The 19,736-nt window shown below is 38.3% G+C and overlaps 1 protein-coding gene and 1 long non-coding RNA gene across 2 annotated transcripts; one reads left to right on the top strand and one right to left on the bottom strand.

The window, feature by feature from the left end:
- Positions 1 to 252: 252 nt before the first annotated feature.
- Positions 253 to 10,340, top strand: prdx6 (peroxiredoxin 6). The gene is made up of 5 exons (XM_026944473.3): positions 253 to 445; positions 6,197 to 6,353; positions 8,321 to 8,467; positions 9,699 to 9,845; positions 9,949 to 10,340. Exons 1-5 carry the CDS (start codon positions 354 to 356, stop codon positions 10,075 to 10,077), a joined length of 672 nt encoding a protein of 223 aa, XP_026800274.1. The 5' UTR covers positions 253 to 353; the 3' UTR covers positions 10,078 to 10,340.
- Positions 10,341 to 16,464: 6,124 nt separating this feature from the next.
- Positions 16,465 to 17,099, bottom strand: LOC113545162 (uncharacterized). The gene is made up of 2 exons (XR_004580147.2): positions 16,882 to 17,099; positions 16,465 to 16,741 (listed from the first exon to the last, which is right to left on the bottom strand). It is a non-coding gene; the product is annotated as an uncharacterized LOC113545162 (long non-coding RNA).
- Between the last annotated feature and the right edge of the window lie 2,637 nt (positions 17,100 to 19,736).

Below are 19,736 nucleotides of genomic sequence, written 5' to 3'. Positions count from 1 at the left end.
ACCCCAACTTCCTAACAAGCTGGTATATGTGAGGAAAAGAATTTCACTGTGCTGTAATGTATATGTTACAAATAAAGGCTTCTTCTTCAGCTTGATTTTGTTTATCTCAAATGTACAGTGCCTTATCTGTTGTCCATGCATGTATGTGTAAGAACCAGAGACATAGAAATGAGAAAAACCCTCTGCAGTGCATCCAGAAATGTATGCGCATATCCGACGCAGTGTTGATTGGTTCAATGTAAACCAACAGGAAGCGTAGCGCTTTATTTCGTGGCGGCAGCGTGTTTTCCCTCACACCTCGCTGTGTCTCCAGAGAGAAAAGAAGAGAAGAGAAGAGGAGAGAGTGTGTCATCATGCCTGGAGTCCTGCTAGGAGATGTCTTTCCTAACTTTGAAGCGGACACGACTATTGGCAAGATAAAATTTCACGAATTCTTGGGCGACTCGTAAGTAGCAACTCTGAGTGAATTGAGTGGACACTTCATGTGGCCTTACTGTACTGCGACACGTAACGTCCAACCTGATCTGGTTAGCCATCACGTGTGATTCTTACACCACTGTGATCAGACGCTTCCAAGAATTTGTCCAGAAAGCTAATTATAGCTGTATTGTAGAAGTCACCTAACCCAGACTGCAAACTGTAGAGCTGGATTGCCACCATGTGGGCTGTGATTACAGTCTGTACAAAGATGAAAAGCACCACAACTGCGATTAAATCAGATCAGATTAAGTTGAAGTACTCTCCATTCATACATATATACATATATCATCCTAATCTACATGTGATCCAGGTGCACCTAAGGCAGGCACAGGAAAGCTCTGCTAGCTAATTATATTCTTGTGATATGGAGAAAAGCTTGTTTTGTTTTCTTGCTGTTAGAGTAGTTTTCCATTCCCATCCCTTGATATTCTGTCACAAAAATTATTACATCATAATTATAGGCGTTAGCTTCATTCCTAGTTTTCTGTCTAGGAAACAAATGGCTGTGGGTTTGCTAGCTCTTATATCCTTCCTAGTAAATAAATGTGGAATTAGGTAACTGCTTGTTGCAGACGTGGTGTTGGAAACCCATAGGGAGTTATTGCAGAGGGGAATAATCGCAGTGTCATGGTGCAGAATACAGGGCCAGAGAGGTTCCTCATTCTAGGCAATCATCAATTTCTCTGTAAACAAGGAGAAAGGGGATTTCTGCATTTAGGTCATCCTTCTGCTCTTGTGCAACATAAGATCAAATGCTTGTCTTATGTTACAAAGCATAATGGATGTGCAAATGTGTGTGTGTGTGTGTTTTTGAAAACTATTTATTTATTTATTTAAAAAAGGATTTAACCTAAGGGACATTACACACACACACACACACACACACACACACACACACACACACACTGATGTAATTACTTTTGTTCAGGTCTTATTTTACAGTCTTATTTTACAGTTTTTTCCCCAACTCTTTTCAGGGGAAAGTATCCTGCTCAAAAAGTTACTAGAAGTTCCCAGATGATGTCATAGACTAATTTGCATATTCATGTATGGTCATGATCATTTGCATATCAAATTCCACATTATATGAAAACGGAAGTTTCCCTAAAAACACCTTGAATAGATTGCAATAGAAGAGAATAGAGTTTTATCAGGATTAAACAATATCAAATGATCAAGAGTGCTGTTCTACTGAATATCAGCATGGCCGTGATATTGTGATGTTGCTTTTATACAACAGTTTTATTAATAAGAAATTAATATCAAGTAACTAACCTTTCAGACACAATATGACTAGATATTTTGTTTATTTTTGCTCCGGTAACGAAATTATTTTCTGAAGAAGCCACAGCTGGATTGAGCGTTGCATGTTGTCATGCCAATGCACAGACTGATGACAGCCCGTAGTAAGTGTAGTAATGGTTTCAAAACTGTTGCTAGGATTGGAATTTTGTGTAAAGAACACAGAAAAGAGGACTGATACAAACAGTGCAGTGTCCCAGTGCTGTTATACTAAACATCAGCACTCTCGGAACACCGCTTGTCCAATCAAATCAGGGGACTGGAACTAACTGCTGTATGATACAAAATGGATTATTATTATTATTATTATTATTATTATTATTATTATTATTATTTATTTACAAAATATTATAACTTCTGTGGTAGCAAGTAGTCAGGAAATTGACACAAAGGAAATAGTTGCAGAAGGAATAACTCACTTAAGAAAGAGAACAGAGAATTGTGGGTGGGACAAACAATGGTGATCAGTGATTGGTCGTTGCATCCTTTATAACTTCTAATTTCTAAGATCAAACTGTGTTCTTTATAATTCAAATAAATGAAGGTTGCTGACATTCGAATGTTTTGATGTGATCTATGTAGCACTTCAAAGTCATACATATTCTATGTTCATTTTATGTAAATGTGTACAGTCGACTCGAGGCTGATATCTGATGGGCTGATATCTTGTTAAGTTTGAATATAGTAATAAAACAGTAGGGTAGGACCTTGCTATTTGGAACATAACATCAACATACTTTAAACATAATACACACAATTTTTCAAGCTTCTACTAGAGTCATGTCAAAATAGCAGAAATATTTAAACTGAACTTAATCTTGAATTCTATTGGTTGTTCTTACCTCAGATACTTTGACACAATGTCAATGAAATATAGTAGTTTAAGCAAAAACTGTGACTTTTAGCTCATGTGTCTAATAAAGAGAAAAAAAAAACTGGCCTTCTGTGGCGACTTCTGAGCATTTATTCAGATAAAAAACAAGTTTGTCTTTATGTCTGCAGTTTACTTTGTCTTCATGTGGCTGGGGATAAATTTCAGGTGGCTGGAATTATTGGACTTATAAAATCCTAAACATGGCTTCCCATACAAGATGTCATACAAGGTCACAAGGCCACATAAAATTAAAAGAGAATGAACAAAATCCTATATATTATCCTATATATTATCCTATATATTATCCTATATATTATCCTATATATAACCCTATATCAGTTGTCATCGAACGACCCAATGCTGATCAGTGACTGGTCGTAGAGAACGGTGGCGGCCAGTGATTGGTTGTAGAGAACGGTGGAGGCCAGTGATTGGTCATGGGGAACGGTGGAGGCCAGTGATTGGTCGTGGGGAACGGTGGAGGCCAGTGATTGGTCGTTGGGAACGGTGGAGGCCAGTGACTGGTTGGGATGTCATAAAACATCGATTATATATTGATTATTGATCAACATGGTATATTCTTGATGCGTCTTTGAGATGGTTTAAAATATAAATGGGTAATTTGCATTTGCTGGCTGTTTCACATTGTAATCTATTAGACTACCCTTTAATATTGCCTGGTGAAATAGCTTTGGGAGATGACAGTAGGGAGATGTAACAGATTTTGCAGATATAACTGAGCGCCATCACGCCTCTGCCAAGTAATACAACTCCATCTAGTGGGTCTTCCTGATATGACACTGACTGTGTGGTTTTGATAGTATAAAATACGTCTACGCTGTCGATTTAAGGTTGCGCTGCAGCAGCCAGGATTTATATTTGAAAATTGCTGATTAAAAATGACAATCGTGTCAATAATTGGGAAAATTTTCCAAGCCTGGTGAACAATGGTGATCAGTGATTGCTCATTGGGAAGTGGTCATTGATTGGACACTGGGAACAATGGTAGTCATTGATTTGTCATTGGGAACAGTGGTAATCAGTGATTGGTCATTGGGAACAATGGTGGTCAGTGATTGGTCAATGGGAACAATGGTGGTCATTGATTTGTCATTGGGAACAGTGGTAAACAGTGATTGGTCATTGGGAACAATGGTGGTCAGTGATTGGTCAATGGGAACATAGGCTTGCACAAGCGCGATTCAGTCAGGCTTTTCACACTGGTGGTGAAATGAACGAACCTGCTCTCAACTCATCTATGCAGCAGCTGTGATGTGAGCTGGAGAGCCGTACTGAGTTCAGGACAGTAACTAACATTTGATCATAAAGTCGCTAGATTTGTGGCTAGGCTCTTTTTTGAATAAAGTCACTAAAGCAGTCTAAAAGTGACCAAATCTAGTGACAAAGTCTCTAATTTGGCAATAGTCTTTGTTTTTGATAGATGTAGAAGTAAAGTGTTAAACTGGGGGTTATTCACTGACTACACAGATTCTGTAGACACAGAGAACAATTCTTTTCTTTTTTACATAGTTTATCATAAGTTCTAAAAGTATAAAGCATCTCCAAAAGTTTGTCCGTCTCTGCAATCCACATGGCGATGCACACGGGTTGTAGTCATAGATATAAATAAGCTTGATGGTGCACGCTTAAGATTGATGCACGCAGGTGATGCCCTCTTGGTGGGGGCAATTTTCCAGATTGTCCATTTTGAGTCATTTTGTGTGCAGCTCAAGTCTGGCTGGTTTTGGTTCATGATCATTTCTGTCTCACCATACATTTAAAATACTCTACGTTCCACTACATTGCCCACATTCCCAGCAGTCAGGCTTAATTAGATTGTTGACAGTGCAAATATATTTGTATAACTTGCTCTAAGCATAAATGTATGAAAGGTTTTGTAAAACAATCAGTTGAACGTAAAGTGAGTTACAGCTGATTTTGTCACGTTACACTATAGACCATATTAAACCAGCATCTCTCTATAGATGTACAAGCAATTCTCACACTTAATATGTTAATATGGCACTGGTGTGAAAGTATGAATGTATTTAACAACAGTGGTTAATGTATTTCTGTACCTGTGCTTGTTTTTTCCCTTTGTTTACTAGTTTACTAGCTCTGTCATTGGGTATTTCCTGTATCAGTCAACCAATCAGAATGCTGGCTATGTTACACAACATAACTAATTAAATCGTAAGAAACAATCATGTCAGAAGTGGCCAATCGGGCTTAGAGCCCTGTAGTGTGTGTGTGTATGTATGTGTGTGTGTGTATGTGTATATATATATATATATATAATATATATATATATATATATAAACACTTTAGAATGTTTGCAGAAACTAGAAATGATGGTTGGCCTTATGGGAAATTGTGGTTTACAGCACTTCCTTCCATAGTGAACAGTTAGCCTAAAACTGGTGTCTGGGGTTGAATTGCAAAAGTGATAACCATGACAGAAAGTCAGTGTATTACCAGGACGCTGCTTCCACAAAGAATGAAATTAAGCAAAAAATATTCTTAATTATTAAAGAGAACATTCAAAACGCTGCACAGTTCTCTGTCTTACAATGTTTCTTGATGTTGCAGCTCTTTTAGAAGACTCTAACTTGTAACTCATAAAATGCAGGGAAAGTGGATGGGCTGAAAGGATTCACAGCTGACTGATTTCTACTGTTGTGTGTAATTGTATGTGTGTAATTGTATGTGTATATATTTTTTTTTTTTTTTTTAATTTTATTTTTTTTTTTCTCCTCATGCCCAGACCTGCTTTGAACAGACCACCTCTTTTAATGAACACAAGAAATAGGCTGAAGATTTTTCTGGCAACAGGCTACTCACAGGTTTTATTGCCACAGAAATTGCTGCTAGTAATGAGTGATCTTCTTCCTTCTTGCTGATTTTATATAGTTAAACATTAACACACGTTCCCAAGACTCAGAATTTAATAGAATGCAGATACTGAACTATATGGTCGTCCACACCCTCCTCTTTCTAGAAAAACAAACAACTAAGATGGAGAAATGCTAAATATATAGTAGGGTTTGTGTCCCTCAATCCTTATTTCTGACATCCGACTCAAGTGTGTATTGCGTTGCCTTGTTTTCGTTAGAAAGATTTTCTGTAAACATGTTCCTGTTGTGTGTAAGTGTTGCATGTCATCTGCAGATATGAAGATGCAGTAGTATAAATCAGGCCTCAGTGGGAAAACATTAAGCAATGTCTGGTGTTGCAGAGCAACTCGGAGGTTTTCTCAAGAGCCATTTTACCGACTGGCAACTTCCTACATTATATGAGTTTTATGGGAGGGGTGGATGTTTTTCGTTAATTCTTGGTGCAATATTTCATCTGGTAATATTCCACTGTGTAATGAATTACTAGCCAGACTCTCCAAGTGAAGCTATTGTGTAATATAAATTCAAGTGACTGAAAGTCAGTGAAAAAATCAGCAGGAATTTCCTGTACAGTGATGTGCTAACCACAGTCTTTTAACTGATTTTTCTCCTCTTTGTCCTTCCTTTTCTCTCCCGTCCTTTGTAGATGGGGCATCCTGTTCTCTCACCCACGCGACTTCACCCCCGTGTGCACAACCGAGCTGGCTTGTGCTGCTAGGCTCAGCGACGAGTTTAAGAAGCGGGGTGTGAAGATGATTGCTCTGTCTATAGACAGCGTGGCGGACCACTGTGCCTGGAGCAAGGTGTGGTATTTTTGGTTTTGCAAATTCTACCTATGGCCAATGGGTTATTCATTATTGATGCAGCTTAGTATTACCCCTGTCCTACTGCCCAATGCTCTGTTTTTTTATTTTTTTTTATTTTTGCAATCACCTGATCCAGTTTGTAGGTTCACCACTAAGCCACTCCTGATCTCAGTCCAGTTACTATAAAAACAAGGAAAAGATTAACCAAAAGTTAAATTACTCTTCAGTGATCACAGATTGGCTCCTTCATTTTGGCCCCTAAAACTATTAGCACTCTCTCTGGTTGGTGGACACAGCTCCACCTCTGTGCAGTCTCAAAGGACAAAGAGGTAAAAAAAAAAAAAAAAAAAACATTGGCTAAGAGACAGGCTGCACTTCTACAGCAGTTCCTTGATTAAACTTTGTTAGATGGCTAGATTTATAAAGATATAACATTTTATTTAAATAAATGAGAGAGCTATAGTTATGAAGCCACTTTGCACAAAACTTTTTAAGCAAACGACTCCAAATGGACATTATAAATTTTCTGCGAGCCCAAGCCTTAAACCTCCTACTTTTTTTTTTTTTTTTTTTTTTTTTTTTCTCCATATTTATTATTTAGAACTACTGTAAAATTCATATAATTTATTAGGTCAGTAACGTATGTGTAACATAAGTAAAATCCAAAGTAATATTCTTTGCACTGATTTAGCAGTCTGGTGGGAAGGCTGAACACGGCTTTTCAAAAATGTAATTGAATGGGTGCATCTCTTTCCACTGTCACCTCAAGCTTCGAGCTATACGTAAGGAATAAAACGTGACGGGATATTTTGTTATAGGAAAGGAATTCATGCTGGGGTGGAGTGTTGCAGCCTGATTTGTCTGTCTTTGTGTGCGTGCAGAAGCATGCGACATTAAATGTGACATTGACTAGGTGACATGTCGGAGACAAAACACCCCTGGTTTCCACATTGAACTGTAAAATGTATAGTGATTATATGCACAATCACCTTAAACACACTAACTGAACCCCTTTGTCTTGAAAACTTTTGATTTAGTAATCTAGATAATCCAAGTGGTACAAAAACAGACCTTTGAGTAGGCTTAAAAGTGATATGAGAGGTTTTTAAAATTCAGACACTAACTGTAAGAGGAAGTTCAGTGAGGATGTGTTAGTACTCAGTAACTGTCTAAAATAGTACACACACTTTTTTTTTTTTTTCTTAGCGGAGGTAGAAGGCGAAGGGGAAATTTGTCCATTTTTATTGCTGAAGTTCTACACTAGTGCTACGTGTCACGATAGTGAAAGGATTAAAATAGCATGCGCACTCTTAGTTTAAACGTGGCTTGTTGAATGTGACTCACAGTAACATTTCAAATACTAGCACACAAAATCTGACTAGAGAGAGATTTCTAATATCAATTTGTGAAATGTTTTGAATAAAATGAATAAAACAAACAAATCTTGTGACCTCATTTGTAAGTCAATGTTAATAATATTGAGTGCCCCCTAATTTGGGAACCCCTGGCCTATGGTTATTGAATTGGCGATGAGTTGGAGCTATTTGGTTATTAGATGATTTTATAGTTTTGTTTTTTCTCATTAAATGTTTTGAGTGCAAGATATGTATGCTGCCTTACTCAGTTTTCACACCCACAGACAAACCTTTGGCTGAACTTGTGTGAACAGCAAAAGCTCATCTTTCCCACAGTAGAATATTATGTTTGTCTGAGGTCCAGTAGCTGATAAAGGCTATTAGTGCCTTTTAAGAACAACAACTCACACTCACTTTAGCTGCTTATACATATAATCACATTTTCCACTTCATTTAAAACCAATTTAGATTGATAGAAAAGTGAATATTGGTCATGTTTATATACTCCATTTTGTTGATTATCACTTTTTCCACTAATGTGTTCACTGTAGTTTAAGTTTAAAGCCCCTCTCTCTCTCTCTCTCTCTCTCTCTCTCTCTGTTTTTGTAGGATGTGGTCACACTTCATTCAGAAACAGCAAGCAGTCCTCTGCCATTTCCCATTATAGCAGATGATAAGCGTGAGCTCTCGGTTCTTCTGGGAATGCTGGACCCTGATGAGAGGGACAAAGATGGCATGCCCCTCACTGCCCGCTGTGTGCGTTTCCCTAGTGATTTCTAATGCCCTAGATCTCCTCTTTGTCTATGCTTAATAAGACCAAGTTTACATAGAAGCCCTAGAGAGTAAATTCTACACCAGTGGTGTCCAGTCTTATTCTCAAAGGGCTGCAGGTTTTCACTGCAACCAAGCAGGAGCACACCTGATTCCACTGCGTAATTGTTTGAACAGTAACACTCATTTATTATACACTTGGAACTGGGTGTGTTTCATTGTCAGTTAGAATAATAGCCACAACGCTCCTCTGTGTATAAGATTTCCTACATGGTGTCTTTCTAACTTTTACAGAATACCATGGAAAGTATATGTAGACTTTATTTGAATCATCTTATATAAGCACTATATGAGAGAAGCACTAATTTTTATTGTTTTTTAAACACCATTTTCTCCCAGTTTGGTCATTTGCCAAGTTCCTCTCACTAGCTAGATTTAACCTTATCATGCGACAGCCACTGGTGAGAGCTATGCTTCCTCTGAGAGGACGAAAGCCAGCCACAGTATCATCACAGGGCTGCTGATCACACTCAAAGGAAAGTGCAAACTGCCCTCTTCCACATACATGAGCTCAAAGACTCCAGTGATTGATTTGATGTCGATCTGATTTACATTTATTCATTTCGCAGATGCTTTTATCTAGTGCACCTGAGCACATCGGGTTCAGTGGTCTTGCTCAAGGACCCAACAGTAGCTTTTTGGTGGTGCTGGGATTTGAACTCTCGTTCAGAACCTTAAGCACTGACAGCAGGGCCAAATTTTGCTCTCTTGTACTTCTCTCCACAGATGGCTGTGGCATCACAGGGATTTGGACTCGTGATCTCCTGAACACTTTTCTGTTGCGCAATTTGATAGCCTCACATAAGCTCACTTACAGTCATATTTGTGCTGATTATCAAAGAAAGCCGTACCATTATGTTTTATATTACTGCCTTGCTTACCTGAAAGATATGGCTGTTGTGATTTGCCTAAATGAACTACAGTTTCAGTCAGTAACACCTCCTCAAAGGACTGGAATGTTCACCCTTCAGTATCAGTGTTTATAAATGTAGAAACCAAGCATGCACAGTTTCGGGTATGATAAGAAAACCAGCCATTACAGCTGCTATGCTGCTGTCACTACAGGACATTTGAATACATGTGAACCATCAAAATGTTCAACACTGTGTACAATAGTTTGTAAAACTCTCTCTGAAAGATTTTTGTCTCTTTACAGGTATTTGTTGTTGGGCCTGATAAGAGGCTGAAGCTGTCCATCCTTTATCCTGCCACTACAGGGCGCAATTTTACTGAAATCCTTCGGGTCATCGACTCCCTGCAGCTGACGGCAAACAAAAAGGTGGCTACACCTGTGGACTGGAAGGTAAGACTAACTATCAACACTCTTTTTATTCATTTATTTATTTTTTGTTCTTCGATAATGAATGGCTTTCATGGTTGTCTGTCACTTTGTTTTCATCCATAAGCCTGGAGAAGAAGTGATGGTCATCCCCTCTCTCTCAGACGAAGAGGCCAAGAAGCTCTTCCCTGCTGGATTCACCACCAAGGAACTGCCTTCTGGGAAAAAATACCTACGCTATACCCCACAGCCATAAACAAACAGCAGGCACATCAAGATTCAAGAAAATAGTAGATATAGCACTTATTTCAAATCTTCTGCTATTAGCCTTCTGATTTTGTTGCCTAAGTTAGCCAGGTCAACATTATGGAGCCTGTATTGCTCATTATTGACACTAATCAAGTGAAAATGTGGCTGAAAATGTTAATCAAAAGAGACATTATATTCAGTTAAAGTGTGGAATGTACCTCACTCTAAAATATAGTGCCTTACATACAATAAATAATTCTTTTGGCAAAATGACTCCTGTTTTTTTTTTTTTTTTTTATATGATACTGATGTATGTGAAAGATTAACTAGATTCATTTGCTGTTATTGCAGTTATATTTGTCCTGTGATTGTGCTAGTCATCTGCTTTTTAGGGCTGTCAGACACCTGTCCATAGACGTGAATAAACGTATAAAATGGCTTGAGGTAGGAATGAGAACAGATGCGTGTGTATGAAGAAACCGAATCTAGTATATCTTTATACTACTTGATAAATAAAAAGATATGATCCCCTGCAGTTTACACAAAACAGGCACATGCTGTTATCATAAGAACATCAGTTTAGATGATTTTATCTGTTCAAAACAATTTTGCAATCACTCTTCTTTGGTTTCCTGAAGTGACTGAAGTTCTCATAATGAAAACATCTAGAATGTGGTGTTGCATGTGTGGTATGTGCTGGGTTGCAGGTTGTATCCAGAAAGTGAGCTGAATCTTTAGTACTTATTCAGACAAGCTGTTTAAAGTACTGGCCCATTTTGTTGATGAGTGCTTTAAAATTGCTTGGAATGAATTTTAATTCAACACCATAAAGTATGTTAGAAATGAATCGATGTATTAAATGCTCAAATTGTGTTAAAAGTGGTGCCTTTGGTCCCAAAGCATACTCATAATGAAAATGTGTAGAATTTAATATAAGTTTTTTAGTGCACTTTTTCATTGCTTGAGTTGAAATTGTTAAATTCTAAATGTTTACTGCACTTCATGTTTTTGCCTTGTTTGCATCTTATGTTTAATAATGAAAGATTTAAAACGGTTTAAGCAGAAGGCATGCAGAACCAGCAATGTCCTTTAACAGCATAGCCAGTAGGTGGCAACATAAGTCCACTGAATGTAGAACTGTTTACAAAACTGGCGTACTGATCAACTTTAGCTGACCTTGTATGCCATCAGCAAAAAAACTTCACTGTCATTGAATGAATCTTATTTCCTCTGTGGTTGTGTTTACGCTTTGTTGTCAGTCGTCTGTGCTAGCGCATGGGGAAGAAGGTAGTCAGTGCAAAGCCAATCACTAACACATGGAGCGTTAGTGAGGCATTCAGGGAAGTGTCTTAATCACAAGCATTCCACCTGTCCAGTTAAAAACCAAAGAATGTCCGCTTGGCCGAGTAAATCACTGATACACAATCTTCAGTCCTCCTGTAAGAGCAGGAAGCGCTGGCTGCCTCTGGCTCTGAGCCCTCAGAAGCAGGTGATGGGAACAGTGTTCAGAGTGCTGGGTGTGGGTTACCAGAACTGCACAACCCACATAGCTACAGCTCATGTAACACTCTAAAGGTCCTGGAAGCTATGCGGCTCAGTGGTTTTGGGCCAGATGCTCTGGTGTGGTGTAGTTTCCAGATCTAGTTGCTCTCTCTCTCTCTGTTTCAGAAGGTCATGGACATGGGCAGGGATTCCCCTCATTGTCCACTGTGGCTTTTTGAATGCAGCTGGAATGTCTTTGGTTCTTGAAAAAAATAAAAACACACCCACATGCTCCATTTGTAAAAATTTGACTGGCCAGAGGCAGCGCTCGCTTAACACTCTCATTGGCGGAAACGTCTCAGGCGAGAGCATAACCTTTGTAGTCGGTAATCACAGAAAGTTGTGGCATGTGAGATCTCTCTTACCGTTTCAGGGTTTCTGCAGGACACCTCATACCCACTAGATGTCAATGGTGCATCGTTGAACTATTTCATGTCTACACAAACTTAGCAAGCCTAACCTTTTCTATATTACAATTAGGGCTACTCTTTGTTTGCACCCCCTTTGCCACTATTTCAGAGAAGATATTAATACATTAATCAAAGCTTTAAATAGTATTAATGGAGCCAACACTACTACCTAAAACAACTAAGCTGAACATCAACTAGACTTGAATCCATTGTATAATTTGTGTTTACTACATAACACAGAAAGATGCATTTGAAGCCCAACTCCAGGCACAATAACATATAATTACTGGACATCAAAACATCGACCTGTGCAGAACTAATGACAGCCATCAAGACAAGAATTCACTGTCCAACAGGCCTGGCCAAGTTTGTTTTTATGACATCAGTCTAAATTGTTTTTTGAGACTGAGCTAATAGTATGTTTGATATTGGAGAGGAAACACAATAGTTTCTAATTCTAAGGTAATACGACTTTTTTTGGATTAGATTGTCAGTAACCTTTGAGTCAAAGCAGATGTTCACATTCATGAATAATGCTTTGCTGCATGAGGTGTGAAGCAAATGTGTGACCTCTGAAAAAAAAAAGTTGGCATCCCACTAAAAAATATAATAATAAATAGTAATAATTATTCTATAATAAATGGAATAAAGCCTATATTTTTGTGTTATGTTTCTGTTTATTTGTGCTGCAACCATTGTTTGTGCTGGTCTGGTCTTTGAGATATTATAACAGCTACACATTCAGGTCCATAAGTATTCGGACAGTGACACAAGTTATGTAATTTTGCCTCTGTACACCACCACAATGGATTTGAAATGAAGCAATCAAGATTGCTTTAATGAATTACAACAATTTTTACTGAGTCCCTCCATTTTCACAGGCTCAAAAGTAATTAGACAATTGACTGATAAGCAGTTTCATGGCCTATTTCCTCATTATTTAATGACAAAGTAAGGAGATAAAAGGTCTGGAGTTGATTCCAAGTGTTGAATTCGCATTTGGTAGCTGTTCGTGGGAACTCTCAATATGTGGTCCAAAGAGGTGTTGATGCAAGTGAAGGATGCCATCATTAGGCTGAAAAAAACAAAACAAAACAGACCTATCAGAGAGATAGCAGAAACTTTAGGAGTGGCCAAATCAACAATTTGGTACATTCTGAAAAAGAAAGAAAGTACTGGCGAGTTCAGCAACACCAAAAGGCCTGGAAGACCACTGAAGGCAACTAAAGTGGATGATCACAGAATTCTTTCCTTGGTGAAGAAAAACTCCTTCACAACATCTAGCCAAGTCAAGAGCACTCTGGAGGAGGTAGGCATATCATTGTTAAAGTCTACACTCAAGAGACACCTTTACCTCAAGATGGAAACCACTGGTAACACTCAAGAACAGAAAGGCCAGATTAGACTTTGCTAGAAAACATCTAAAAAAGCTGGACCAGTTCTGGAACAAGATTTTTTGGAAGATGAAACCAAGATTAACTTGTACTAGAATGATGGGAATCTGTCAAACATGGTGGAGGCAGTGTTATGGCATGGGCATGTACAGTATGGCTGCCAATGGAACTGGGTCACTAGTGTTTACTGATGAAGTGACTGCTGATAGAAGTAGCAGGATGAATTCGGAGGTGTATAGAGCTGTACTTTCTGCTCAGATTCAGTCAAATGCTGGAAAACTGATAGGACGGCGCTTCACAGTACAGGTCGATAATGACCCAAAACATACTGCGAAAGCAACCGAAGAGCTTCTTAAGGCAAAGAAATTAAATGTTCTTAAATGGCCGAGTCAGTCACCTGACCTCACTTACTGAAGACAAAACTGAAGGCAGAAAGACCCACAAACAAGCAGCAACTGAAGGCAGCTGCAGTAAAGGCCTGGCAAAGCATCTCAAGGGAGGAAACTCAGCAGTTGGTCATTGACTGCGAAGAATTTCCATCCAAGTCTTAAAAATAATACTTATATTTATAATTATGTTAGTTTGTCCAATTACGTTTGAGCCTTTGAAAATGGAGGGACTCTATACAAAAATGGTTGTAATTCCTAAATGGTTAATGCTGTATTTTTGTTAAACCCCTTGAATTAAAGCTGAAAGTCTAAACCTCAATCACATCTTGATTTCAAATCCATTGGGATGGTGTACAGAGGCAAAGTTACGAAAATGGCGTCGCTGTCCAAATACTTATGGATCTGACTGTATTTCAGTGTAAGTCTATGGTCAAAACTGACATCACACTGCATTAAACTGCACTCAAATCAAAACCAAAATAAAAATTACAATATACAATACAATATAACATTATGGTACTTCAAAACATATACCAGCACAAACAATAACATTTACAGTGACAAAAAAAAAAATTATCTTTCATTGAATGTGTACTTGAAGTTGTCTTTAGTGTACACTTCATGGAGTACACATGGTATTTGTAAAAGGAAAAGTCTATAGATTTCATCTAGGGAATAGTAGCCTACAGTTAGAGAGGCTGAGTACACTTGTGGCCTGATGGCAATTCCTAATGAAGTTTATAAGTCTGCGCATGGCATGTACGTTTACAGGGTTCACACAAAGACAACATTAAGAAACTGTAGGCTTCCTGACTAAGCAGTATTTTCACCCGCACAGACCTAACACCGCACACCTGACACCCAGAGCTAGTTTATATTCCCTGAGTTAATGATTTGACACCTGGCTGAAAAATAAGACATTATTCTACAAACATCCTTATAACTAATTAAATAGTGGTTGAAAATTCCTGGGATTTTTATGTTGAAGTATCTGTATGACCCCTGATTTATGAGTATAGGGTGTGTGTGTGTGTGTGTGGGTGTGTGGGTGGGTGTGTGTGTGTGTGTGTATGTGTGTGCGCATGCTCTGTGAGAGGAAGAGGGCTGCCAGGAGCACTTCACAGGATAAGCAGCCACACAGACAGAGTGACAGATGAGAAAGGCTTTATGAGGGCTGAGATTATATACAGGCGCACACACACCCTCCATCGCAGCATAGCTAACATGCAACTGAATCTACGGATCAAACACATTTCCCAAATACCAGACTACAATGACGGCTGTCAAAATTTTATTAGTGACAGACACTGACTCCTATCCGTAAACCCTGTCACACAGAGAAATGTCCTCGGGAGAATCAGACTGTCCGTCTCTGTGGTGTAACTCCCACTAATATTTACTACTACTGTGCCTCCCAGAGTAATCTATGTCTGGCTTGGAATGAGTCTCAGGGTCTGGGATTAAGTGTTGTGAGAGTGTGTGTGCATGTCTGTGTGTGTCTATACATATATTTAGTATATATATTTATATATATGTCAGTGGCTTCTGCGGCTGCTCATAGACCACATGTCCTCAGGGGCTTGTTTCCAGATTTTCACAAGTGGCGTGGGGGCAGACTGTATCTATACACACACTCCTGGGCAAAAGAAATGGGCCAAGCCCAAAATGGCAAATATTAAGCTTTTAATGGTCTTAACAACGAATCATTGGTCAGAAAATTAGCAAGAATGAACAAATGCACTCCTGAGAGCTCCTGTGCCACCATTTGCTCGTTTACATTTGCCGCAGTTGAACTGTTTGGGGAAAAGTTAGAAACAGGGAAATTCACTTTTATAATTTTCTTGTATGCAAAAGTAAACTCATGATGATGATTAAAATGTTTGATGTAAAATTCAAACCAACACATCTGGGTGTTCAAAATTTCCAAAAAAAAAAAAAAATCTTCTGCAACATTTTTTTCTCTTAAAAGATTAATCATTATTTGGTGATCTGTCACACCTGATGCAGCCCATCAAGAGCCACAAGGCTTAAACAGTTAAAGAAATCAAAGGGAAAAGCTTCTCTTACTAACTTCCTTTATCTATTTGTTTAATTTTTGCTAATTTCCTGACCAATGATTTGTTGTTAAGACCATTAAAAGCTTAATATTTTGCCTTTTTTTTTGCCCGGGAGTGTACATACATGCATATATGTTTGTGTATGTGTCGTGTGTGAGAAAGAGGGTGTCATGTTTGGAAAGGCAGTGTGTGTGTGTGTGTGTGTGTGTGTGTCTCTGTGTGTGTGTGTGCATAACCCACATGTACAAAATGTGTTCCATTACTCTAGGGGTCTGATAGGGTTCCACATGTCGACTGGTATCACATATCAGCCCTATCTTACTCCGCACAAAATACACTCTGCACCCTGTGCACAACCAATAAAGAGCTAACAGAGACACAGGGCAAGCAGTACTGCTACTTTTGATCAGTACTATACCTAATGAAAAATGAGAACAGCTATGGCTAGAAGATGTGATGCTGTCCAACCCATTTTGGGCTTATTTGAACGTCTGCAACGTTCTGTATTAATGTGGTTGCTTTGATCACTTCATGTTTTTCTGGCAGCCTGCTTATTGTGTTTTAGGGCGCATAATTGGACAGTAATCACAGGGCAGCACTGATATTTTCAAAGAGTTTATGTAACTTCATTGCATGCCTTCTATTTGGCCTGACACAGAGAATGGGCCAATCCAGCTGATAAAGAGCCTGGGAAAGCTACAAGCCTTAGTTATATGTGGGTTATAAGCATTCCCCATATGCCACAGGTCTTTAAGCTCATGAATCTGAATGCTACTAAAATTACTGTAACAAATCACTACATCTGCTTGTCGCTAGGAGTTTCATTTCATTAGCCATATGGTTTTTCCATCCAGCATTCCCAATTTATGGCTTTTGGTTCTGAGGAGAGAAAGAAAGAAAGCAACAAAGAAAGAAAGAAAGAAAGAAAAAAAGTCAGCAGGTTTGCTTCATGAGAAAAATTGGGCTCTTAGGTTTTGTGGAGTCACGTTAGGTCCAGATAGTAAATAGATTCCCTTCACCTGTTCATAGTTTTGGTATGAGTCTTTTCTGAGATGGTCTTGAAAATAATTCGACGTTTTAATTGGGTGAGTGTTTCATCCGGTCTTCATCCACTTCCTCAGGATCTCCTATCATCTGACCACTATAAAGTCAGTGAGAACAATGTAGATACATCAGATTCACAACATTCAGGACTCTCCACACTGGTCAGGGGTTAAACAGTGTGTATGTAGTTGTGTGCCTGCGTGTCTAATTGGATATACAGTGGATATAAAAAGTCTACACACCTCTGTTGAAATTGCAGGTTTTTGTGATGTCACATACCTCAATATATAAGGGTGTTCACCAGGTTATTTTAGGTTTTTTGTTTTCTTTTTTTCCCCTAAAATATTCCTGTTTGTTTTTCACCTGAATTTGGTTGCTGCATCACATGAAAGGTGGAAAAAAGATCTGAAATGATTGATCTTGGTTTCTTTTTTTTTTTTACATCACAAAAAGCTGAAATTTTAACAGGGTTGTGTAGACCTTTGATATCCACTGTAGCAGAGCAAGAGTGGGTTTTGTCACTAAAAATTTTATTGACTGATAAACAATACAAGGCCAATATTATTGATATTATTTTGTTTGACATGCATAATAGGGAAATGAGGGTTGCTGTAATGATGTAATTATCATGCTTGATCTTCTTTCTAAAACCACATTTTAACACCATCTCAATTTGGAAGTGTGCCGTTTTTTGGTATGGAAACTATCGAAACCAATCTGCAGCCTCTATAGACATGGTATTAACCAGACACACACACATCCTCTCCCTTTTGCCTTTTTTGTTTTTTCCCTTGCCCTTGATCTGCCTCCTACATGCTCACTAGCTCACATTCTCACACCCTTCTACAGAAAAACATGCACTGACTCCCTCTTGTCCAGGGGTCTGGAATGAGTCTAGAGCATTGTCACTGAGAGAGCTTAAAAAGGTAAAGCTGCATGAGTGGTCTAGCTCTGTTGAAGTATTTTCAGGTTTATCTCAACAGAGCTTGACCTTCAGAACAAGGGCCTCTTTAGAGCAGAACCTATGTGCCTGATCTATTGGGATCTGTACCCAAGTCTCTCCTCCTCCACTTTCATATATTAGCTTCCATGACCTTTCAGCACTGCAGCTACACACGCACACACAAAAGCTCATAAACACAGCCAGAACTATTATACGGATCTGCATTAAGAGAGAGATAGATCACAGAGAGTAATGCTTCAGACTCCTCTGGGACGACTGACTGGTCCAGGTATAATAGTAAGCTTTAGAGGCATAGAGCTGCAGCTAATGCCGCTTTTATACAAGTAAGCAAAGTTTACCTTTTAACTGTACTTAAGTCTGCTTTTTAAATATCTGTACTTTCATTTTTCTTTCACTTAATACTTTTACTTACTACATTTAAAAAGACAAACATCTACTTTCTACTCATTACATTTTCAAACACTACATCACAACATTTCTCTATAATCATATATTTATCGCTATAATTATTTAACACATAAAAACAAAAAAAAAGTCTCAACAAAAAAAAACATAGCAGCAAGAATCAACCCTCATACCCATCACTGTTGCTATGTAAACACTTTGTATTTATCATGACAGTTTGTATTGTGACAGCTAGCTGTTAACATTCAACTAGTTTTGTATCATCGGATTTTATTATCATGCTAACTTTTGAGAGATAAAGAAAAAGCTGTAGTTAGTTAGCCTTAGCTAAGGTTTCTCCATGTTCTTTGGTGAAAGGGCCACTAAAGTAATTAAAATCAGTGTGTGATTTGAGGCAGATACTGTAACTTTTTCCTTCGTGAATCTGTATTGTAGCTTTGCGTCCATACTTTAAGTAAATTTAAGAGTTTACACTTTTCTACTTTAACTAGAGTGAAGAATTCAAAGCTGTATTTCAACTTTTACCAGTGTTTATGTTGATTTAGATGCGTAATAGAACTTTTGGGGTACTTTTACCACCTCAGCAAATGAGGAAGCATATAATCCATCCTTCTAGATGAGAAGTTCTGGGATTTGAACTCACCTGGCATAAAATTTTAACCATTGAAAAGACAGGAAAGGGTGAACATGTGTGTTGAGAAACATGTAAGCCTGGATGGATCTGTATTTGTAAATGCTATCATTTGTCTTTAAAAGATACTTACATTAGGGTAATTGAAAAAAAATTTAAGGATATTGGAGGATGTGCGCACAATTTCACAGTATTTAAGTTTTTGCTAACCATAGGCCTCATTTATCAGTTTTCTAATAGAGTTGTGTGTAAATTTTTTGTAGGCCAACCTGAACAAAAAATTTCTGCCAAGTTTTGGTAATCACATGATTTTCATTGTACTCACATGATTTTCATTGTACTCACATGATTTTCATTGTACTCACATGCGTATGCTGACGAATGGCTATCATTTATAAAGCACAACGAACATGCAAGGCACAGATCATTTGCATTTAACAACGCCCACAAAACGCCATAAAAGGCAAACCTCTAAATCAAAGCACTGAATACAGTGAAATGAGGACAAAACGGTAAATAAAGGAATTTCTCATAGACAGAAGTGGAAGTTATTGAACTCACATCTATACCAATAAAAAATAGTATTTAGCAGTGTAACAGCACATGAAAAGTTTAAAATCTGGAGACAAAATCCGGAGACACACAAGGCGGTGTTAGAAAAGCAAGCGGTTATGTGTTGTAAGGAAAATTGATGTATGCACAGTGCTCGATGATGGCACGCAGCACACTAGGGATTACACAGCACATTGCAGATTGAGACATACCAGGACTAGGTCACTTATCAGTCACCTAGTCCTGGCTCTAAAGTGTTGCACAGCATTAAATCATGA

Source organism: Pangasianodon hypophthalmus, chromosome 19 (assembly GCF_027358585.1).
Source record: "Pangasianodon hypophthalmus isolate fPanHyp1 chromosome 19, fPanHyp1.pri, whole genome shotgun sequence".
NCBI lineage: Eukaryota > Metazoa > Chordata > Actinopteri > Siluriformes > Pangasiidae > Pangasianodon > Pangasianodon hypophthalmus.
This window is presented reverse-complemented; position numbering and strand designations above follow the sequence as displayed.